This window comes from Carassius carassius, chromosome 9, assembly GCF_963082965.1.
Source record: "Carassius carassius chromosome 9, fCarCar2.1, whole genome shotgun sequence".
NCBI classification, from domain to species: domain Eukaryota; kingdom Metazoa; phylum Chordata; class Actinopteri; order Cypriniformes; family Cyprinidae; genus Carassius; species Carassius carassius.
The window spans coordinates 12,094,487-12,119,736 of NC_081763.1; the positions used below are offsets into that span (position 1 = coordinate 12,094,487).

Sequence of the window (25,250 nt, forward strand, 5' to 3'; positions counted from 1 at the left end):
ATTTTATGTGGATTATATGTCTAGAGCATTAAATATCAGGGTTGTGCCCAAGAAATAAATAAAGAATGTCTTTAAATTTTCCTGAATTTTAATTAAATGACAGACAGATTTTGGAAATATGGTGCAAATCTTACTCTACTATTTTATTCCATGCTGGAGGGTCACCCATCGTCATGAACACGCAGTTTGACAAGATGGTTATCATGATGAACATACTAAATAATTTGTTGTGATGTAAAGGAGAACTTAAAATAAATTATTTGTGAAATTCAACAAGATGTCAAAATATTACACAAAGTTAAGATGTCAACTTAAATCATATATGGAAATTAAACAAAACTGTTATATATATGTTGATATACATACATAAAATGACATTATATATAACTATTTTCATGGGTTGTATTGAATATGAAGGATATGAATGTATGAGTATCCTTATGGCCACTCGTCGGATAGGGTTGAATGGACTTAGAATGTAGCATGCAGGTTCAGCATTGAATCGGTATATTGTATTCCCTTTGGTGACCACGATGAATGTCTGCAAAACAGAAAAAGGGACACAAAATCTCTTGTGGAATAAATATTATGTTCTGATAAACCAGATCCGTAATAATCTGGGCTTGGGTATTTCGCTTTTGCCACTGACTTTTTTTGCTTTGTAGAATGGATCCAACTCTTCAAGAGGAACATTGAGGAGATTTGGTGGAGGGTCTCCGTAGATGAATGGTAGGACCTTTCCTGCTTCCAAATCACCTCTGGGTTTGGGGAGATCCTCCTCAGGCACCTCGATATTCATGGCCTTCATCTGCTCCTGCTCAGTGGCTTCTTCTGCCATCCGCTGCTCGATCTCGGCGAGCGACTCCAAAGTGAAGGGGTGGAACACATCGGCACCTGTGGGAGGGAGCAGGCTCGCCATCTTGACATTCTGCTGAAGGAGGGCTGCCACCACTTCAGGGTCTCTCAGTTGTGCTCTGCAGGGACAGAGAAAATAAAAAAAATCTATTTCACAGCTTAACTTCTGCACACATACATAAGATTTTCCATGACTCAAAGTTAAAAATAAAACAGGCTATTTTGAGATAGTTTAAATATAGTTAAAGTGCCATTTTTTACATTACTGAACAACACTTAATTTTTTATAAATTAATACTTTTATACCACAATGATGCATTAACAGTGTCACAGTAAAGATTTTTACATTCTATTTCAAATACTGTTCTTTTTACTCTATTCATAAAAGAATACTGATAAAACACACACACACACATATATATATTATTTATTTATTTAGTGCTTTTTAGAAAGATCCAACTCTTCATATAGTGAGGTGACTTTATTTCTCAAAGTTACAAAAAGTCTTACTTACAAGGCTCTTTCTTTTTTCAGAACATATTTTTTGTATTTCCTGAACCATAATGTCCACCATTTGGCCTGGAGAATATCTGTGTAGACATTTTTAATAAAGCAACTCTGAAAATCCATCAAATGTACTTAGAAAACATATGGATGTTCTTTGACACACTTTTGAATCTGCTCACTGATCCATGTGCTGTGTGTTGAAACCTGTGTTTATGCCGCCACTTAAAGCTCTGGTCAGTAGCCAAAGGTAAGCTTGGGTCATTCTGCTGTTACATAACACAGACTCACCTGTTCTGACAGGAACGTGATACGACCCACAGTCTCTAATGAGGTCTATTATGTTCGGAATGCCTTCCGGTGATTCATACAGCTGTCACCCTCTGGCAAACAGGTGTTTGGGTCCTTCAGATTGTGCTACAGTGAATTTAATGAATTTGTTATGATTTAGAGGTGTTGGGCTGAAGTTGGGAGGGATTGAAGTCGAGGACTCATGCAGTACCTCAGCAGCTGCTGTAAGCCATCACCCTGTACGGCATCGGGTTACTGGTTACTCCACTCATTCCTGCCGTGTGTTTGCTCACATTGTGCCGATAAACAAGCCCCGCCTCCTTCTAAATTCCTCCCCGCCCACCATCTATCTATCCAGAAACACTTACTTACAGTAAAACAACATTATGAAATATTATTACTATTTAAAATAACCATTTTATATTAGAATATATTTTACCATTTTAATTGATTCCGGTGATGGCAAAGCTGAATTTTCAGCATCATTACTCTAGTCTTTAGTATCACATGCTCTTTTAGAAATCATTTAATATGCTAATATTTGCTGCTCTATAAACATTTCTAATTACTATCAATGTTGAATACAGTTGTGCTGCTTAATATTTTTGTAGAAACTGTAATAATTTTGGGGGGGATATTTTGATGAATACAGTTCTAGAATATACATCTTTTGTAACATTATAAATGTTTTTCATGTCACTTATGATGTATATAAATATCTTAATTTAGAGAGAGAGAGAGAGAGAGAGAGAGAGAGAGAGAGAGAGAGAGAGAGAGAGATACATTTTCTTCCTCTCTTTTATCAAGACTTCACACTGTACACAACAGTTTCACTACAAAAGCAGAAAGTTTTAGTTTGTCCCCTCCTCAAATGCCACCCTGAGCCCTGAGCGCACACTCACATCAGTGTGGGGTTGGTAAAAGGCCACATCAAGGACACATAACGCCCTTCTGAAGCCTAAAATGTCAAATGCTACACCCTACATTCTTGTGGACTTCTCAATCTTGCAAGACTGCAAATGCACATCAAGTGCTCCATTTGGGACAGGGCCTTCGAGAGGACTGTAAACCAGTTAGATTGGGTTACATGTACTGGACTACAAGCCACCTCAACTGTTCCCTCCTCCAAACATGCTCCTGTCATATTATTTTTCATCTCGGCTGCCAGATATGGATGACTGTTGATATTTTCCTACAACTATTGGGCTTCACTGTGCCAGTCTGGTCTCCTTCTGATCATGCATGCTTGCGTTTGTGCTTTCTGTCTGCCTTTCTTCCTGATAATGTTCGGGGTTCAGACACACTATCTCTGTTTAAATCTAGATTAAAAACACATCTCTTCCGCCAAGTATTCAAATAATGGATCTCATAATCTTGTACTGCAGTTATATCTGATCAAATGCACATTCATATTCTTTAGCTTGGGTTAAACTAATTAATTTTACTTTGTTGGAACAGCAGCTATACTAATGATGTCTCTATTTTTCTCTCTGTTTTGCCACAAGATTTACGTCCCGTGGTAACTAGGATTTACACAAGCTCCAGTCTGGAACAGAACAAGAGATGATGCTGACCCTCAGAGGACCTCAGATGATGTTAACCCTGAAACAACATACAGAACTAACAAATATTGCTACAAGTGTGATTGCATCATATAATAATTGCTGTTAATAGTGTTTATCGTCTGGTTGACTACGTCTTGTATTAATTTTTCTGAAAATTCCTGTCAAATGCACATAAACTGACAGTCACCACGTATAAGCTACTACTAAATATTGTAGAAACTTAATTTTCTGTAAAGTTGCTTTGCAATGATTTGTATCATAAAAAGCACTATACAAATAAACTTGAATTGAATTGAATTGACAGATGTGCTCATCAGGGCGTCACTAGGCCTAAACTTCTGCCCACCCCCCCTAAAAAAATATTTGATTAATACATTTTTGATAGCTTCAGTCCCCTTTAAAAAAACTCATTTGAAACGGCAGCAAGCTGCGTCAAGTTTCGGCTCCTCCCCTTATCTGAGTCTGCTTGGATTTAGCGCATTTTTCAATCTGCAGGGGCGCCGAGCAGAGCGAACATCAGAGAGCACAAGGTGTGTGTCGTGTTTGCGTGCATTTATTGATAGATTGCTGATGCTATGATATTACATCTGCATAGGTGCAGTTCTTTGTCATAAATGCATTGCAGTTGACATAATGTAATGTTACTGGAGCATTGGGAGCACACGGGACGGCTCGGTTTCTCATCCAATACCAATACGTTTCGCTGCGTTCACCTTCAGCCCTTGTGTGATAGTTGTTTTTTATTTTCCTACAAAAATGAAGTGATTAACACCCATGAAAACATACTTTAGATTCAAAAAACGATCATGATTTATTTTCATTTACTTTTTAAAATTACAGACATATGTATTTTGACATTATGCAGCCATGCACAGAAATGATTAAAGACACACATCATTGTCTGAAAGCATTAGATGGCCCAGAGAGAGAATGTGGAGTTATTTTGTTTTGTATTATTAAATATAGTTTTGTATTAAGTAATAATGAATCAGGAGGAGTGTCATGATACATAAATTAGAGTAAGCGTAGAGTAAAGGGATTTTTGATTTTCTTGATTTATACTATTTATACTAGATTTGTACTTGATTTATAGAAGTGGCAAATTGATAATTCATGTTGTTATTTTTAATAAATAGAAATAAATATAGAACAGATTAATCATATTGCCAATAGACAATTACATTAATACATGGTTTGTCTATATTCTTAATGAATATTAACTGGTTAGTTAAAATACTTAAAATGACATAAATTTTCATGGGGTGACTATGAATATCCAACCGTATTGTTGATTATAAAGGCTAAAAAGCTAAATAACTAAAATAATTTATATTTCATTGTAGATGGATATATGACATTTTTTCTTGTCGTGCGGGAGTAGGTCTGCAAATGAGCAACAGTCAGGTGAGAACAGAACGTAGACAGCCTCTCACACACACAATACCACTGTGTTCCCAAGATTCATTTCAGTCATTGAACCCTGACATTGTTTTAATTGTCTGCCAATTTCCCTGTACATTTTATAAGAAAAAGCATTGGTATCGTCAAAGGAAAAAAATTCCTATCTGAGGTTTGTATGTGAGCATAGAAATGCAAACAGTAAAATGTTGTGTTTGTACTGGAAACATGTGTGCGTGTGTTTGTACAGTGAATGAATCAGGAGGTCTTCATTGTAAAAAAAAAAAAAAAATCGACATTCCCTATTTTCTAGTGGTCACATCCAATAATTATTTTTTTATTACAGTGTTGTATATGGCTCAGTCAGTACTCCTACTCCCATATATGAAATACAGGGAATACAATGGAATAGTGTATTGCAGTAAGGTTAGTAGCATACCACCCTACCCTAATAGTCAAATAATATTTTTTTAATCATACCCTTATTGGGGGCTGAGCCCCCCTAAAATCTAAATCCTATAATCACCCCTGGTGCTCATTCCTGTCATTCAGTTCATTTTCATGTCCCCGTCATATAATTTTTTATTTTTTATGCAATGTTCACCTGCCAACGTAATGTCTCTGATTTATCCTCATTTGGGGTCTTTTATTATGAAATATTGTCATTTTCAATTAGTTAACTGTCATATTTTTTTAAATAATAATAATAAAAAATAATAATATACATACACACACATACATGATTAAATTAAAATGGCAATGTCAAAGAGTTGTTCACCGGATCCATTAAAGAAGCTCTAATATTGTGTCTCCCCACCATCATTCTATATCCTCAATAAATATCTGCCCCACTCAATCATATAGACCTAATTTTTATCAAGTAATCTGTATGCCATTCCTTCATAAGCACAAACTTTCCCCAATTCCGTAACCCTTTCTTTGAAAGAAGGCGAACCTGGCATCTGCCAACTTCTCATTATAATTTGTCTCCCAATCATAATACTTATCTGAATCCATTCAGTTGTCTCTACATCCAGGCTTAAAAAAGATGGGTCTCCAAGAACATATAAACCTGGACAAAATGGAAAACAACGTTCTGTCACCTCTTGAATATAGTTATGAACCTTAGACCAAAATTCTTGTATTTTAGAACAGGACCACAGAGCATGTATCAGGTCTCCGTCCTCCCTCTCACATCACCAGCATTCGGCCTTCAGACCAAGTCTAAATAACCTGCTCTGGGTTCAATAAAAACGATTCAATATCTTAAACTGTATAAGTTGTACCCCCAAATTCTTCGACATTACTCTACAATTTTTGCATATTTTGGTCCAGTCCTCATCACTAATTGAGATATTCAAAGCCTTGCTCCAGACTCTTTTAGTAGCAGAATGGAAACTATATCCTACTTTCTCCATTATCAATCTATAATATACTAATGCCTCATGTCCTCTACCCCATACTTCTAGAATTATAGATAACATATTATCTTCTGGTGGACCTTGACTACTAGAACTAAAAGTCCCACATAACAAGTGTCTCAGGCAGGGCCGGCGATTGCTATAGGCGAACTAGGCGGTTGCCTAGGGCGACAAATATGTTGGGGGCGCCCTCTAGGGTCGCCGTTACCTTACGTTAGGCAAGTGTGCAGTTGATGAAGAAAATGAAGCGGTCTAATAATCCCAGGGCTTAATTTGTGCCGGAACAAGCCTGATCCGGATCCTGTAGTTGTACCGAAATCTGACTCCCCGGACAAATCCAGGCGGGAAGGAAGTTGACCGGAAGTTGAAGTCGGCCGTGTGCCGCCATCTTGTAGCAGAACTTCACTTGCGTTAGCATCCCATTGACTCCCATTCATTTTGGCGTCACTTTGACAGCGAATAACTTTACATCTGAGGCGTTTAAAGACTCCATTTGTCCATTATTTATTTCTAAAGATACACGACAATGTATAAAGGGCTCCATTACCTTCTATGTTACATTATGGCCCCGTAGAAACAGTTTTTGTAAAAATAGGCTAAAGATTGCGTCATAACCACTCGACTCTCTGTCGCACAGTAGAGAAATTACCGTACAGACAGGAGGAGAAGCTCGCAGGCAATCGGGGAGACGTCAAGAGAGAAGCCCATAGATACAAGCCCTGGCGTTACATTTTAAAATACTATACAAAATAATTAATCAGAATACTTACTCCTGCTCACTCACGCCAAAGAACTCCCCGCTCAAGCTCGCCGTCTCTGCAAGATTAACGATGGCAGTTTGCACGCACAGCTACTAGAAGATTTACATCTGTCAGACAGGTTGCTGACGTCATCAAGCTTAGTTTGAGTCCGTGCGTCAGAAACGAAAGTGCTAAAAATCGCTAAAAATGGGCTTCACTTGTCTCAATTGAGTTCCAATGGGGTCGCTGTGTCCATTTCTTTTACTGTCTATGGACAAATCGCACTCCCCTTCGTGTGCACGCGCGTCACACAGTTGAATGCAGTGCTTGCAGTTAAACCTTCAGCAGTTTATTATAAGCCTTTTATTGATCGTTTTTTTCCACAGTTGGCACCAAGAATGAACATAGAAGGGTTGTCTGATTAACAAGCAGCTTACGGATGCAAAAACGCCGACTGGAGACGGTCGTCAACGGAATTAAACCGCAATTTCCAAAGTAAAAAAAAGTGCAAGTTTTACACTGAAATTATTAACTGCACCAACTTTATCATCTCGCAATGCTCTTCCCATAAAACCTGCTTTTCATTGTCATTTAAATTGATATTTAATCACATTTAGTTTTTTAAACTAGGATGAATTTAGTTAGAATTTAGTTCGTGTAAAATAATATTTATTATTAGGCTACATTTAGTCATTTAGCAGAAGCTTTTATCAAAAGCCACTTACAAATGAGGACAACTGAAGCAATCAAAATCAACAAAAAACAATGATATATAAGTGCTAAAACAAGTCTCAGTTAGCTTAAACAGTACACATCGCAAGGTGATAAAGTTGGTGCAGTTAATAATTTCAGTGTAAAACTTGCACATTTACTTTGGAAATTGCGGTTTAATTCCGTTGACGACCGTCTCCAGTCGGCGTTTTTGCATCCGTTAGCTGCTTGTTAATCAGACAACGCTTCTATGTTCGTTCTTGGTGCCAACTGTGGAAAAAAAACGATCAATAAAAGGCTTATAATAAACCACTGAAGGTTTAACTGCAAGCGTTGCGTTCAACTGTGTGACGCGCGTGCACGCGAAGGGGAGTGCGATTTGTCTGGGGAGTCAGATTTCGGTACAACACCGGCACCTCATTTTGGCAGATCCCCCTCCTCCAGGGGCGGTGTTTCAGTATGGCAGACACAGAATAGCCAGATATGTGCAGTGAAAAACTATCCAAAATTCATATCTCTAATAAAATTTGTTATTATTATTTTAAATCACAGGGTTTTAGAAATATTTAACCAATGATAAGTATTTAAAGGAGCTTGTAAAACTTCGTAATGCCATTGGATCCTCAAGCTCTCGCGAAACCTCGTCACTTCACCCCGCCTTTATTCAGATTGACGCGCGTACAGCCTGGAGGAGACAGATTTCTGCTTATCCGCAAAGCAAGGTTAAACAAATAACTTTGAATTCTATGTCTGTAAAGGCTATTGTTTTTGTGTGTTTGAAGACTGGAGAAGTAGTTTTTTGCCATCTAGCCAATATACTCTTGTACGTTTAAAATAGCCTGTGCATAAGTGCTTAATTGTTTATTTCATGAGATTTTGGCCAAGTGTATTAAACAGAAAGAAAAAAAAAAAAAGAAGAAAAAAAACCACTTAAAAAATTAAATGTTATATCCTAACCTGTAAAAGGTGATAATGGCATATAATGCGCTGCACTTGCCTCAGATGCAGACAAAACACAGATCTCCTCATAAGCCGGCCAAAGACCTTGTTAACTCCATTTGAGCTTGTTTTTCATATAGCCTGATGTTAATTGCACGTGTCTGATACAACACCAACACTGACGACGCAGTGTTGTTTAATTATTGATTTGTTCCCCCTATTCTTTCTTTTCCCCCCTGTATTTTAGTAGAGTGTGCCATGAAACTGTTTTATTTGTCAACACCCATCAGGCATCATATTGTTTGTATTTGGTTGCTTAAACTCAACAAACTACGGAAAATAATTTGTATATAATACTCGCGAGTCAGCTTTATACGCGAGCTTTGGATGTGACTGTGAGGGCACATAATACAGCCCATTTGGAGTGTGTGAGTACCAAATGGCTTAAAATTCTTAAAAAGGTGTGCAAATTATTATACATTTTTGTGACAATGCAACAATAACCTGATTAGTCAAGTGACAGTTCTGTCAGCTGTCCTGAAATGCGAGTGAGTCCTGATGCGCTGATGAGAAGCGCGCTCTGAGAGAGTCCATGGATTCAACTGACTGATTTAATCTGGATTTATTTTATTATTCAAACCTACAAGCAATTTGAATAAATGCAGGAATTTCCCTCATTCTAAACTTGAAAGCTGCGAGATTTATTAAAACCATGCGACACATAGTCCTCCTCAGAAAAGTTTTTAGGCCTGGAAATTGTTGTTTTAAAATCACATGGCATTTCCATATTATTCATGACCTTACAGACCCTATAAAAGCAACTGATGCACGCTCTTAATCACTTAAGCTGGCACCAATGTGATTGCGCGAGTGCTTCGTTACCTCTTCCTTCTGTAATCTCGTGCCGGATCCGTTGCCCCGCTGTGTTCCGGTACCTCGCAATTTACAATTTAAACACTGTACGGATTACTAGCAAATGTAACTTCAATGATAACCTACATGGATACAATTTAATTTAACACCACTGATCTGGCTGTTGCAGCTAAAAGGGCCATATTTAGCATTCCTGGTCCCAGTGAAACACAGACCACTGAGACCAGGGATACTCAGCCTGGGGGGCGCAAAACTCAATCTCGCCTAGGGCAACCAAAGGGCTAGAGCCGGCCCTGGTCTCAGGTTTAGGTATCTCCAAAACTGCGTTTTATTAAGTCCAAATGATTGGGTTAATTGATTAAATGATTTCAAAATATTATTCTCATAAACGTCACCTAACTTCAAAATACCCTTTGCTAGCCATTCCTTCCACAAAAAGGTTGATTTTCCAATGCATAATTTGGGATTCATCCACATACTTGAAGCTGTATTCAAAGAGGGATTAAATTTAAGAATTCTCGCTATTTTCTTCCACACTGTCTGGAGATGTGATATTACAGGATGAGACTTTACTGTATGGGGTAATTTAGTGGATAAGCATTGTAGTGACGGCAGCGGTAGCAGAATGGCTTGCTCAACGTTAAACCAAGGGGGAGCCCTCTCAGGTGGAAGGGACCAGTGAGCCAGATTGTCTTAAACTGAAGGCGTAATAATAAAATATTAGTTTAGGAAGACCCAACCCCCTTCTATCAACCGGCTGTTGCAAGTTGCTCATATTTATATATATTTATACAATTATAATTGCATACAGTTAGTATTGGTGGTATGGTTATGTTCTAGGCAACACTCCACACGCCTGTCCATGCAGCCATGCTTGGACAGAGCGGGGAGAGCAGCAAGACAAACCCCCCTGGGGTACAGAACAGAACCATTATAAGCATATATTATTACAATTCACAATTACGTGAGTTGTAAACAAAATGCGAGAGACTGCTTCCAATGAAGAGACTGTAAGGAAATAAAGGTTAGATCGGATTACAGTTTCAGTTGGTGGAGTTGGGGTTGACTAACGTGGCCTGACTGAACTAACGCGATGCTCAATAACCTGATAATTTAGAAAATTAATTATTCATTTCTAACAGACACGGAACAGACCTCTGAGGCTCTGAAACAAACAACAGTGTGTGTGAGTGTATATATATATATATATATATATATATTAGTGGTGGGCATAGATACATTTTTTTAATCTAGATTAATCTCACTGTAATCTAGGCATTAATCTATATTAAAATGGCTCATTTGAATTCTGCCAAAGGCATTCAGAATATGTGTGCTACCCAAATAAAACAATGACTAAAAGTACTGTTAAGTCTTTGAGAACGGGTTTCTCAAGACAAGTGGTGCATTAGAAAAGGGGCTCATCTCCTGTTTCCAAAATCCATCACAAAGTGCTTGAGAAAGCTGTAAACTAATTCCACATTGCACAAGGTGCAAACAACCTGACGCCTGTTTCACACATACTCCGTCTGCAGTGCGTATGCGTTTCGTATTTTTTTACACACCCATGTTAACGGATTCCAGCGTTCACGTGGTTGCGGTCCGTCAGTGCATTCCTGGATCGTTTACGTAAAGAGTAGCGGACTGCAAACATGTCCTTTGTGAAAGCACAATGAGTATTAGTTCATGCTGCTTCAGCACCACATACGAAACGCACACGGACTGCATACGCACTGCAGACGGATTATGTGTGAAACACGCGTGCGTCTTGTCGAGGTGTCCGTTCGGAAGCTTCTTAAAAAAAAAAAAAATTATAATTCCCTGAAGCAAACCCGGCAGCTTCAGCTGCATCCATGTTAGCAAGTCACGTTTGATGTGGTAATTTCAAAGTAGGCATACAAACAGGTTTAAAGACTCGTTCTCGCCCCCTACAGATTCGGCTAGGTATACATCCGTGCTAAAATATCAAGGTGAAAGTCATAGCTCGCCTAATATAGACCCAGCTCTCAACCCAACTTTGAGAATAGATTAACAGCGATATTTTTTTTATCGCCCGATAAGAGTTAACGCCGATAACGGCCCACCACTAATTTTATATATATATATATATATATATATAAACAAATATATATAAAATATAATCATAAAAAATTTGAATATATAAATATATATTTATAAGAATTATGTAATATAATATATAATAAATATAGTATAAAAAATACAAAATAAACAAAATAATTATATATTAAACAGTATTGAAATATACAATACAATATAAAATATATTTTGATTTACACATTACAGCGTAAAGTTCCTTGATTATTATGCCGGAATGAGAGTATAGTTCCTAGCCATATCCGCATAGAAAATCACAACTTTTCATTTTCTGTTGGTCATAGTACACGATGTAACTACAGAAGAGTCAAGCTTAAATAGGAAAAATATAGAAACTCTTTGGTCATTTTTGAGCGAGATGCTAACAGTTTAATCAGATTCAATGATCTATGCTAAGCTAAGCTAAAAGTGCTACTGCCAGACCCGGAAATCGGCTGAATGGATTTGAAAACGATAAAACTCAACTGTTTAAAGGCCCTGGTATACTTCAAACGAAATCGAAGAATAAACTTATATGACATAATTTCGAACAAAATCAGGCCAAAACAAAGTTTGTTTTGAATTTGTTTTGGCATTTTGAAACAGCTTACCAAAGAGAACTTACTGGGTTACATGTGTAACCACCACGGACCAATGGAAGCTCAAAGGTGCTTAGGAGCCAAAAATAACTCCAGTTTTGGCTCCTAAGCACTTGAGCTTCCATTGGTCCGTGGTGGTTACACACTCGGTGGGTGTATTCAGAAACTCCACCTTTTTTGATGCAATTTTGATTTTCCCCCGGTTCGTTTCTCATTCAATGGAGGTAAGGCAAGAGAACAATATCTCTGGCCTAGTCACTAGCAACATGAATACACTGAATAGCTGAGCTGGCACAGAAATATCTGCACTTGTACGATTGCTCACGTACATAATTACAAGATTCAGGGAAAGCATTTAATTCATAGAAAAAATTAGCAACGAAGCTTGGTGTCAATGACCCAGAGTTATACAAAAAGTCTTGCACAGAAACATCTGAGAGAAGTTTTCCAAAGCCATGAAAAGTATGAAAGGAAAGAGCAAAGACATAAGGTAGCAAGTACCATATACACGTGTTTCAAATAAATGTTACACCATGCTGCTGCTAATGTTCTTTCAATAAGCAAATTTAAAGGGGTCATATGATGCTTTTTTTAAAGATCATTATTTTGCGTAACAGAATATGTTGACATGTTTTAATGTTAAAAAAAAACACATTATTTTTCAAATACTGTACATTATTGTAGGTCCTCGATGTCAAAATGGGTCATTTTCTACAAAGTCCCTCCTTCCGATAAGCACAGTCTGCTCTGATTGGCCAGCTGACCCAGTGCATTGTGATTGGCTGATCACCACAAGCTCTCTGTGGAAATGTAACACCCCCATTCCATAATCGCGAGCTTCATCTTTCAAAATAAATGTAAAGACAGTTAATAATGTCCTTAGTTTTACCATCTGTTCAAGCCGAAAGGGGAACACAGTCGTGTGACAGACACAGTGATGAAGCTCGTATGTGTTTGCGGTACACAAGCCACGGACGGTTAAGACAGCTGACTCTACTTTGTGACCCTGTCTCTATCTTTCTCTAACACACACACACACGCACACACAGACACATATACACACGCAATGAGCAAAACTTAGCATTTGAACATTCAATAGCAAATACTTAAACTAATAACAAAACATACTTACAGTAACTGATTCAGAAGCGGCAGATTGTCGTAGCAAAGTCAGAATTACCTCTTCTCCTATGTTCACGAAACAGTCGTCCATAAAATGCGTTGCTGTTCATCGTTGTAAGTAATCTTAAAGATTCCTAAATGCATCTACTTAAAAAAAGGCCAAATAAAGTGCTTTTGCTTTTGCATAGAAACACACAGCATCTCCCTGACATGGCTGCTTCAACACTAACTGCGGTTACTGAAACCACGCCTTCTTTCTTTCCGTGAACATTTGGGCAAAATTATGCAAATATTTCCACTTAGTGACGTATACGTACATGTGGGGGTGTGTTTGAATGAGCTGTTTTAGGGGGGAGTGAAAGAGTCTTAACTTTGATAAAGAATACCTCTTTGAATTTGAGACTTTAGTCTTTGCAACTTTACAGACCTTCATGCACCAAGAGCTTGTAACACTCCAAAGAGAAAGGAAATATTTAAATTGCATCATATGACCCCTTTAAAGGGTATACAATAAATGAGATGCCAAATGAACATACAATAATAAACCATTGTTTTTATCAAAAGTAAATCGTAAAACCACATAAAATATAAAAATGTATAACAATTTATTTAGTTTAATAAAATAGATGAACACTAATAAAATAAAGTAAAAAACTGACCCCAATATTTTTTTCCACATCATGCACATCAAGTTTCCAGACTATGAGACATTCACACTTCACATAAAGAACTGATTATGGAAATGGTATGGTTCTTTGGTATTGCAAACATGATACTTGACACTGAATTGCTGTTGAACATTATTTTTATGTCTATAATATTCTGGGGTGCGTTCTCCGAAACTACCTTAACGCTACGTCGTTCTTAAGTTGTACCTTAAGAAGTACCTTATCGTTAATACGTGGTTTCCGAAACCTTCTTAGTTAAGTATACCTTCTGCAAGTCATACGTTCGTAAGGTTGGTCTGGAGCGCTCTTAGCTATACCTTATAGCTGCTGACGGTTCATACCGCTAGTGGCCACCACTACGCAAAAAGATTTTTTACATCGCAGTTTAATTACACATAGAAAATTTTATATGAACATTTAATATAAAATCTGATTTAGTATTAAAATTACATTTTTACTTTACTTTAAAATTATACACATAAAATACTTAAGTTGTTATAGCCTACACCCAGTGTATGGAAGTGTTTTCATTAATAAAGTTTCCATACACTAATGGTTGTTAGCTTTTTTAATTACTATCCTAAGGCACATCAGCTGGCGAACCATTTGACAGAAAAGGCTTAGGAGTCTATATAAAGAAAGATGAGTTTACACAAACTTTATAGCTATGGCAGCGAGACAGCGAGTACTTGTTTTAAATCAAAGACGGCGGCGTCCGCGGAGCCAGTTAGAGTTTGTCAACTACTTTATAAGAGAAGCAGCACGGAGCTCGACGGAGCTACCCCCTCAGCCCCGAAATTCAGCTGCTGGCGGCTCTTCGTTTTTATGCCGTGGTGGAGTTTTCTGGAGGTTGTTGGGGATGGATATGGGCTGAGTAAGACCTCAGTGTGGCTGGGCGATCTCTTTTTGCGGACTTTTTTCCCCCACATAGTGAATGTCGGTATGTCTCTCATGCTTGCGCTTTTATTGAGGAAATCATCCAATTACACAAATGAGCGATTTACGCCAATAATGTGATACGGCTGGTGGATAATCAGCATACGTTGTGGAGAACATTAACACACTTATGGCCGTGAGGGTTTGGGATTGTACACTTGCTAAATTATAAACACATACTCGTATTTATTTCTGCATGTACTTATTTCAATAAGCCCCGATAAATGCAGTTTGTACTATTTCTAAAATGCTTCTTTATAAAGAATATTGTTTTCTCAATACTTTACCTATACCACTGTGAAGGAAAGAGCGCACAATCGATCATCGAGGCGTCGATATCAACCTATTCAGCACCTCCACCATGGACAGCAACTGCTAAGGTCGAACTTAAGAAGGTTTACCTTAAGCAACATCCAAAGGTATAGTTCGGAGAACACACGTAGCAAAGGTATACCTGTAGTTAAGGTGTACCTTTTGAGTATTCGTAGCGCGCTAAGAGACAACGTTATCGGAGAACGCACCCCTGAGCATTGGTGCCCGTCTCACACCGAGATTGCCTACACTTCACCGTTGTTGTGTTAAGGGGATACGCGTGAGCGTCGCAAGACATGTTTACATTAATTTACACCCCGCCTCCAGCAGCACGGGGCTGTTGGAATGTTCATTAACAGTATACCGTCCCTCAGCCTTTTCAAACCTTTTTTTTGCCCCCAAACTAAGAACAAAAGCTAACTTCATTTGAAGTATATCAGGGCCTTAACTCTAGGAGAGTTGGAAAATGAGCCTATTTTTTTTTTAAATGGAGTGTACCCTTGAAGGAATGGCATATACAGAATGAACCATCAACATTTTTTAATGAATTGTGTCAGACTTGGTGACAGCCAACCAGGCCACCAGAGCTCACAGTCTGCAGATCAGAAGCACAGTTTCTGCTTGTGCAGAATAACTATGCACCATAAACTGTGAAGCAGGGGACCCAGGTGAGACCTGAGAACTAGCGTCTCCCTGACACACACGCAATCCAAACAGGCCATTGAAGTCAGAAAATCTGATACTTTGGATAAACTGACAATAGGATAATAGGATATCTCTTTGGATAACAGACCTGAGTGAAGTTCCAGATGGCAACATATTCAACAAGTGTTTTCACCCGGCAGAACAAGGCACCAGTCATGTAGGGCCAGTGTAGGGTCAAAGAGGATTTACACTAGTCATGGACTACTCACTGTGCTGACAATGCCACCAGTCACAGGAGGAAAAGGGCTAAACTGGGTCTCTAGCGGCTAGTGGTGTGCCGTGTAACATGGACTTCCTATTCCAAAGCGATGTTTTGGATCATACGTTTCATTTTAGTCAATATATTGTAGAAGCTCAAAATGCCATTCACTTTTAAAAGAAAAACATCTTTACATGGATGGAGGGAATTTAACCTGAGCAAAGATAAAAATAATAAAAAATATTTATTATTTTGAGATGCAAATGACACTGGGTCAGGTGTTCCATTTTCTTGGAAAGCTGCAGTGCTTTAAGTGGGCCGGTACACACCGGTACTCAGTACCGCCACTTCCAAATATAGCTCTTGAGCGTACCGCCACCTCTCCATGCACCCAGAACGTGCTTTTAGCGTACCGGTACGCTCATTTGGACATCTGTTTTAATAGTGGTTTAATCTTTTGCCTGCGCTGCCGCTTTTCAGAGCGCCCTTCACAATGCAAGCTTCCTAATTCGTCCCACCGAGAGCAGAGACTACATTACCCATACAACCTTGAGTTTTACAAGTGAAAAGTGCATGCATCGCTTTTGCCGCTGTCAGTAACAACTCAACATGGCCGGTGAGGGTGTGTGAAACGCGCACACTCGGCTCGGTAAAAATACAAATACAGTGAACAACACTTAATATGCTCTCCTGGCTTAAGACTCTGAGTACTAAAAGAACACAGTCAGAATCAGATGACTCGCTGGCTGACACCCCACCAAGCCTGAATAGCCGTTTCCACTGGCGAGCTTAAACTGGGCGTGCTAGTGCATGCCAGGGCCAGTCGTGGTAAGTGGTAAATGCAACCAGGAGAGATCAGACGTCAGCTTCTTATTCTCACAATTGTCACACAATCACAATTGTCTATTTATTTAACATATTTTATCTGTCATAAGTCTCTTCTCGAGAGTTTAGCTCCACGTAGCATATCATCAAATAAGGATTTTTGCTCGGGAGCTTTTATAAAAATAGAGAGCGTCTGCACTGCGGATCATTTCAGAAAGATAACAGCTATAACACCATTAATAAACACTTTATAAAATAAGTTGAGCTCAAAACTCACTTTCAGTCAGCAGCGAGTGTTTGAAATAACGCGATCCGATGTGGATTATAATCACGTAAACAAGGCAGAAATATTTTAAGCGATGTAAAAGACTATGCACGCTAAACATGTTACCATAGTAAACATGGTAAATGTGACCGCTTGAAGAAATCAGACGTCAGCTTCTTATTCTCTATCACAATCGTGTATTTATTTAGTAACTTATATTATCTGTCACAAGTCTCCTCTCGAGAGATTAGCTACGTTTCCTATCATAAAAAATATAATCGGGAGCTTTTATAAAAATAAAGATATTATCATTCATTCTAAATGTGGCTAAAAAATAAACAGAAACAGACTCGACTGAATATAAGCAGGCTATTTTCATAAGCGTTAAAAATAAATAAATAAAATAGAAATAAGTGTAGGCCTATTTATGTGTGATTAATTTTGAGTCCTGGTAAAATTGAATCATTATGATCAAAGCATCACTTATTCTATATTTAAAACATCGATGCTTTTGAATTTGAATATTTAACAAAACATGCAAACAAACGCCGCTTTTATCATGTTCGTTTGTGATCGCGCATGTTCCATTGATTTGTTTCTTTTCTGATAACTTCTCTTTGTTGGTAAAATGTTCCTGAGAGGCGTGTAAAGGGTGTGTTTTAGTGACGTGCAGCGGAGCTTCAGACCCTGACGGTGGAAACCCTGCGCATTTCTAGCCTCGTGTTACTGGCCCAAGGCTATTAGCCCCGCTCGACCCACTTTAAGCCCTGGCTCGCACTGGCCCGTCAGTGGAAATGCGGCTAATGATATCGCTGCAGGTCAGACGCAAGCTAATGAAGTAATGCAGTAGCTCTTTCAGGTAGGGTGACCAGACGTCCCGAAAAATTCGGGACAGTCCCGAAATCTAAACTGTTGTCCCGAATCTGGCCCTAATTGTCCCGAAAATTATACAGCAAAATCTTGAGTAGTTATTGTCTGATAAACATTAAAAACTGTTTGCGGAGGTTGAGTCGTCCTGCAACCAGCCCCCGCCTGCTGCTCATTGGCTGCAGCATCTTTTTTCTAAGTTCTAAAAAAATACCGTAGGCATCTAGGCACGAATCTAGATATTCATTTATCTAATTAATCTATATGCACAAAGAAAATACGACCTTTTTGTCCCCTTTTTGTTTTAAAGCTTGATGAAGAGAGTGCAAGTTGCTGAAGCTGCGAGGAGGACAGTGATGCACGCATACAGGAGTGATTGACAGTGTCACTGTGTACAAAAAATAAGTTTAAGCTCATTAGCGTTAGCGTTACAGAACGATCTGATTTACGCACTGTTACAACAGTCATTGTTTTTTTTTCTTTTTACAATGACATTTGAGTTCATGATTTTAATGTTGTTGTTTCTTGTGGCAGACTAAAGAGTAATGACAGACGGTTGATCTTTGAATAAAAATGTGTTTAGTCAAGGTTTGAAATTCATTATCTTTTATTATAGGCTACGAAGTCTAATATCATAAGCCCCCCATCCTACACCCAAGAACGCAGACACCCCCCTTAACCCCCCGCCCCATTCACCCTATTCTAAAGGTATTTTTTCAAAATCCTTTTGCACATTTTATTTATGTTCAGTAGCTCTTTCTAGCTCAAGCAAATCCACAAACTAATAAAAGGATTTATTATTTTTTATAAGGTCGTCTGTTTATACTGCTGTATATAAAACCCTTTCAATATAGTTGTTGTTACCTCAGGGGATGAGGGGAGTCATCAAAAAAAAAAAACTATATATATAGGCAATAGAGTACCGCCACCTCTTTTGGGCCACTTAAAGCACTGGAAAGCTGTAAATATAATTATTAAATAAATAAAAAATGATTAAATAATAACATAGATTAATTATTTAATGAAGCCTAATGAAACTAAATAAAAATTATATACATAATACGTTTTATTTTATTAATACATAAAAAATATTATTATGATTTGTTCCATGTTTTCATTGTCTCAGGCTCAAATTAAGTTTTAGTAACTTAGTAACTTTAGTAACCTTTAGTAAAGTTTTTAGTACTAAGTAATAAGGTTTTTAGTTTTTAACTGTTGCAAATCAGCAACGCCTGCCTTGAGAGGGTTAAATAAATATTTTTCACCACAGTTTCATTTAAATAGTGACGTGATGTGGAATCCCATACTCAGAAGGGAGGGAGCAGTTGGGGGTTCGGTGCCTTGCTCAAGGGTCTCACCTCGGTCTTGGTATTGAGGATGGAAGAGAGCACTGATCATTCACTCCCACCACCGACAATTCCTCTCAGATCTGAGACTTGATCCCACAACCTTCAGGTTACATGTCCGGCAATTTAACCATTATGCCACAAACTCTGTTCTACTGAACTTGCTGTTCATCAAAGGACCTTGAAAAAAAAGTATCAGTTTTACACAAAGATATGAAACGGTTTTCAACATTGATAATAATAAGAAATGTTAGTTGAGGACCAATATTAGATTATATTAGAATGATTTCTGAAGGATCATGTGACACTGAAGACTGGAGTAATGATGCTGAAAATTCTGCTTTGCAACACAAGAATAAATTAAAATTTAAAATATATATATATAAAAAAAGTTATTTTAACAGCTATTTGTCATAATATTTTATAATATTACCATTTTTACTGTATTTTTTATCAAAAATTACAGCCTCGGTGAGCATTAAAACAGACTTCTTTCAAAAAAACTTACCAACCCCAAACTTGAACAGTAGTGTATATTTTAACAGACTTTAATTACATCTTTGCCATTAACAAGGATTTGCTACTTTGTAGTCAGTTGAACATTCATTTAGAACATTCTCATTCTAGAGAGCATCTGACCGGATAAAAATCTGTGTAGTACAACATGAGTCATCAATATTTTTGGTTTTACTTTTAATATTACACAAGCATTTAGTATAATTAGTCTTAAAGCAATAAACATAAACCCAAAAGCCACACAACTGAACTTTAGTGGATAACAAGTAGAAAATAAAAGTGATACTGACTGTGGGGAAACAGTACTAAAGAATACTGGACTTACGGATCAGTGTTCAGAGAAGACTAACAATAAATAATGTGTCCGCTTGTTCAAGTAATGACGATGCAGGGTCTTTTTTGAGCAAGCATTACAACAGTGTTCATGACAACACTGTCACAGCTACAAGTGGGCACTATACTAGCCCATCAGCCCGCCGCCGCTGGGTCGCACAGCCCGACCGCTCTCTCAGATATGAAATATAGTACCGTTCATCCATCAGCGGCCTGTCATAAAACCACTCATAGCTCTGATAAAGGGACGCCATAATGTAACTTTAAAAACCTTGGACACAGACAGCTTTTACTAAAGTCTATCTCTATCTTCTTGTTCTCATTCGCATGCACACATTGTGTCCTCGTTTCTTTTTTCCCTCTCTCGCGGAGTCATATCTCACTTCTGCTCTGGCACACTTCAACACCATGACACTTAGCGATCGCCTCTAGTCTAGCGTCCTCACCCTGTGTGATTGCAACTCGTTCGAGCGAAATGCTTCATGTATGCATTCTGATCTATAGCTGCTGGCTTCAAATCCTATTCTTAAACCTTTAATGAGGAAAGCAAAACCATTTCAAGATCAACAGCGTCAGGCGAATTCTGCAAACACTGCACTGATACTAAGAAAGGACTCCAGCAATGTTATGGCCGTGGCAGTGTCCCCGCTCTCCCCTCCTGTGACCTCTGACATTACTAACCACCCTTAACAACAGCTATTCTGCCCTTACTGATTATGTGAAATCATAATCATTTAGCCGCTGTTTGATGTGACAGACCCATGCAGCAATTCTACATTCCCCATCGTTCTCTGTGGAAACACAACACTGATTAAGAATCAAGCACACATCAAAACATATGCATCTTTGCTTTTGTTTTTACAGTACACTCAAAAACAATTGGTGTAGAATTTACCTTTCTGAGAATCAACTCAGAAATTTGTTAACGATAACTACAAAGAAACAGCAAATAACACATTGAATTAAACCTAATGATATAGAATTGTCTTGTAAACATACTCCAATAATCTTTATTTACAATTGTTAATTACAATTGTTTTTTTTTATGTAGCTCTAATAACTTCTAAATGTCCACATTTGGTTGTAATTGCACCTAATCACAGTTTAAAACTTACAAAGTATTAAAAAAAATCACTGACCAGCTTAACATATTATACATTTTTATCTAGTCTTAAATTCTGTATTTTAATCAAGTCTTAAAATGTCTATTTTTCTATTTTTATTGTTCAGGATTTTTCAATGAATCTTATACAGGGTTTAGTTGTGTTTATCGCATCACACAAAGGAATAAAATAATAAAAAATATACGTTATATATGTTATCAGGGTTTGGTACTCAAATGTTTCAATGGCTTATCATTCTGATAAACCCGTCGGGACTGTATTTCTCAGATTTCAGTGCTAGTGGCCAAGCAAGCTTGAGAATCAAGACCTTACCCAGCGGCCAAGAACGAACTAAACTCTGAGGCTAAACTCTACTGCTGTCACAAGCTTGGATCACTTTACATCCAATAGTGCTGTCTAGCGCAAGCCAGTTTTATTTTCTAATGACGAAAAGGATAAAACATCTCAATCATATGGTCATCACGCAATCACAGATAACGGCAAACACACATACAAACATACACACACAATCAGAACTACTAAAAGACCTGCAATTTATTTATTTATTTTTTTAAGTTTGGGCTTGGTAAGATTTCTCATGTTTTTGAAAGAAGTCTCTTATGCTCACCATGACTGCATTTGTTTGATCAAAAATACAGTAAAACACAAATATATTGGAATATTATTACAATTTAAAACAGCTGTTTTTTTATCAGAATATATTTGAAAATGTAATTGATTGCTGTGATCAAAACTGAATTTTCAGCACCATTCCTCCAGTCTTCAGTGTCACATGATCTTCAGAAATCATTCTAATCGGCTGATTTGCTTCTCAAGAAACATTTATTATTATTATCAATGTTGAAAACATTTGTGCTGCTACATATTTTTCTGGATTTATTTGATGTATAGAAAGTTTAAAGGACAGCATTAGTATGAAATATAAAATCTTTTGTAAAATTATATATTTCTTCACTGTCACTTTTGTTCAGTTTAATACATCCTTGCTCTAATGCATCTTTTTTTTTATCCCTGACCCCAAACATTTGAATGGTAATGTACATATTTTTAGATTAAATATATATATATATATATATATATATCAAAAATCTGGTTTTGTACAAACTTGTGGAGATCATGTTGCATGAATCATGCAGCTTGAGTGCCGCTCTTTTTAAAGCAAAAGAGGGACAAACCACGTACGTTCACTTTGAATATCACACTCTTTTAAGCTGATAAAATGAATTATACACACTACCAGTCAAAAGTTATTTTAAATAGTAAAAATATTTCACAATATTACTGATTTACTGTTTTACAGCTTACTGTTGAAAAACTTTTGACTGGTAGTGTACACACACACACACACATGTGTGTGTGTATGTGTGTGTTAAAAGAAAAATATAAAACACTAGCACTTTCACAAGTGGTCTCTGACTTTAGACCCCACTGTACCACACTGTACATTTATTAAAACATCTCACGGCAGAGACAACCAAACAAGATGAATGTGTCTTCAATGTCAGCACAGGCAAAAACTCTGCAGACATAAGATCTGAGGCTTCCACGTGGGAAATGTATACCATTAATGCATCTCTATTAAGTAATCATGGTATACATTTCCAGCGCTGAAGGACAGCTTAGGAAGTGATGATCTGCCTTGTGCTAGGCATGCATCTGAATTTAATGGGCAAACTAATTAAATCCAGAGCTGAGAAACTTCATTGCCCTGTGCCCCAGTCTCAAGATGCCCATGTATCTGGATCATCTCATGGTCCACTGTCCGAAACTGCTCCCATACTGAAAAAAAAAGATATTTTGGACATCTTTTAAATGTCAAAAAAAAAAAAACATCCCTAAACAATGAGTCTGTTGTCAGAGCTTCCATTCCCGTTCACGACCAAGTCTGACAAACTCTTTCAGAGTCAGAGAGGAGTTCTGTCTCTTCTAGAGCAGGCGTCTCTATGAAGAGCCAGAGTTGGGACTTAAATGAAGTTTGGGCTGCTGACAGGTATTAATACGAGATAGAGACTCCAACTTGATCTGTATGTCTAATGAAGGCCCGTGGATCAGGGGGTGACCTGGCCCTCCAAGATGTCTTGTTCTCTTACTCATGGCATAAGCCTGGCAAGGATGTCACAAGCTTTGGTAGGGTCTGGCAAGAGTAGCAGGAGAGTAGTTGATGTGAACCTAGATGTTCAAGAGCATGTGTTTGATCCTCTCAATTTTTAGTCAATTGTTAGAGAATAAATCTCATAATAGGATAATAACAGCTGTTACGTTGTTCAAATAATGCATGTATAAAGAAAAAAACAACACCTAATTTAATATGTTCACACTGATACTCCAATGTATATACAGACATCTGTGCTTGAATGCACACATGTAAACTAGACCACTTGAGTCCAGCATGTCTGTAAACATAGTCCAGAGAGCTGGATGTCTCTGGAGGTGAATATCTACGCTGAGAGATGGAAGGAGAGACAGAATATCAGTTCTAATGGCCAGATCAAAGGTCCTGTCGCTAGTTATACATGGACATCCTGCAGTGACATGAGTCTCAACAGTCTCAGCCATGCAATCTTTCTGAAAATTGAATCTGAATCTCAATAACTTACCTAAGGGTAGGAATGAGACAGTTCATGTATATAAGTGTCTGGTCAGGAGTGAAAACATCTTAAAGTGTCTCAACAAATAAAGCTTGGCTATAAAATATGAATTCTGTATTCATGCACCAAGTTGCCTAGCAATGGTAAACAGCCGAGACTAAGCGTCGTGGCAACATCATCTCTGGACCGTGGTTAAATCACTGTTACATATGGTGCCCAGCTTGCTGCTTTATCCATTGAAAACAAAATAAAGCCATCGTATATCCAATTACCCTCAATCCCCTAAATAATACATTTCTTATTTTTACATTATCTGGTGGATAATTTTAACAATCTATTTCCACTTAATTAAACTCTTTATATTGGAAATAAATGATGTTCTTAACAAAATATAAAATAATAATAATAATAATAGTTTTCTATTTTAATATGCCTGTGATCAGCAGTGATTTCTCCAGGTTTTCTGTGTTACATGATTCTTCAGAAATCATTCTAATATACTGATTTCATTAGTGTTTTAATAACATTTTCTTATTATTATTAAGTTGAAAACATTTGTGCTGGATAACATTTTGTAGAAATGGTGATACATTTGTTTAGGATTCTTTGATGATTATAAAGTTTGAAAAATTTTTTTTAAATAAATTTTGTAACAACGTAAAAGTCTGTACTGTCACTTTTGATTAATTGAATGCATCCTTACTAAATTAAGTGTTAATTTCTTAAAGAAAGAAAGAAAGAAAGAAAGAAAGAAAGAAAGAAAGAAAGAAAGAAAGAAAACGTCTTAAAGTTACATTAGAAGAATGACACTCCTGTCTCTTCCGAATCCTTAGGCTATTTTATCAAGATTCATTCCAGCACAGCACAGATACCCTAAACTCTCATTGCACAAATGAAGACGTGATAATTTTACTCTGACATAAAAACCTCTGTGATACTAATTACATACTTGTTACATGAAGTTCAAACTCCAATGCCATGTTATTCAAGACTAATAAGTTCAAGAGGCTACTTGCAAACAGCCCATTATAATCTGTTGCCAATACAAGACGACCACCAAATATCCAAAAATAGTTTTACCTTTCTCAGCCAGAAAAAAAGGTTTTCCTTGAATCTTAGGTCCGAAAGTTAGTGTTCGTCGAAACTTTTGCTGGTCTGGGAGAAGGTCCAGGCTCCGGGCAGCTGTCGCTCACGCGCGGGTGTCTTGTGTGAAACCTGAGAAACGCCTCAGGTAGCATCATCACTTCGCCTTAAACTTCTGACACTCTGCCAACTTCCCTCAACTCTCACACTCCTGGGGTATCATGAAAACGGCTACATTCAAATATGTTGGTAATGTTCATGGGAAATGCAGTCACGTTCACTATAGCCTAGCTTAACATGCTGACAGGACTGAAGAAGTTTGTAATTAGTCTAGTTAAGGACCGCAGTTCCTGCGAACAAATAAAATAAAA

The 25,250-nt window shown here is 37.6% G+C and overlaps 1 protein-coding gene across 6 annotated transcripts in view; it reads right to left on the reverse strand.

Annotated features, from left to right (window-relative positions):
* Nucleotides 1–25,013, reverse strand: part of LOC132148956 (sodium channel protein type 4 subunit alpha B-like) — a 39,156-nt gene extending 14,143 nt beyond the window's left edge. For 4 of the 6 annotated variants that reach the window (XM_059557783.1, XM_059557782.1, XM_059557784.1 and 1 more), the window contains exon 1: nt 135–299. In XM_059557783.1, the coding sequence (XP_059413766.1) occupies nt 135–214 (80 nt within the window). In that variant the 5' untranslated portion in view covers nt 215–299. Of the gene's footprint in view, nt 1–134; nt 300–422; nt 542–649; nt 975–24,876 lie in introns of those variants that run through there. The other 2 variants (XM_059557786.1, XM_059557785.1) reach the window with 2 other exon arrangements.
* Between the last annotated feature and the right edge of the window lie 237 nt (nt 25,014–25,250).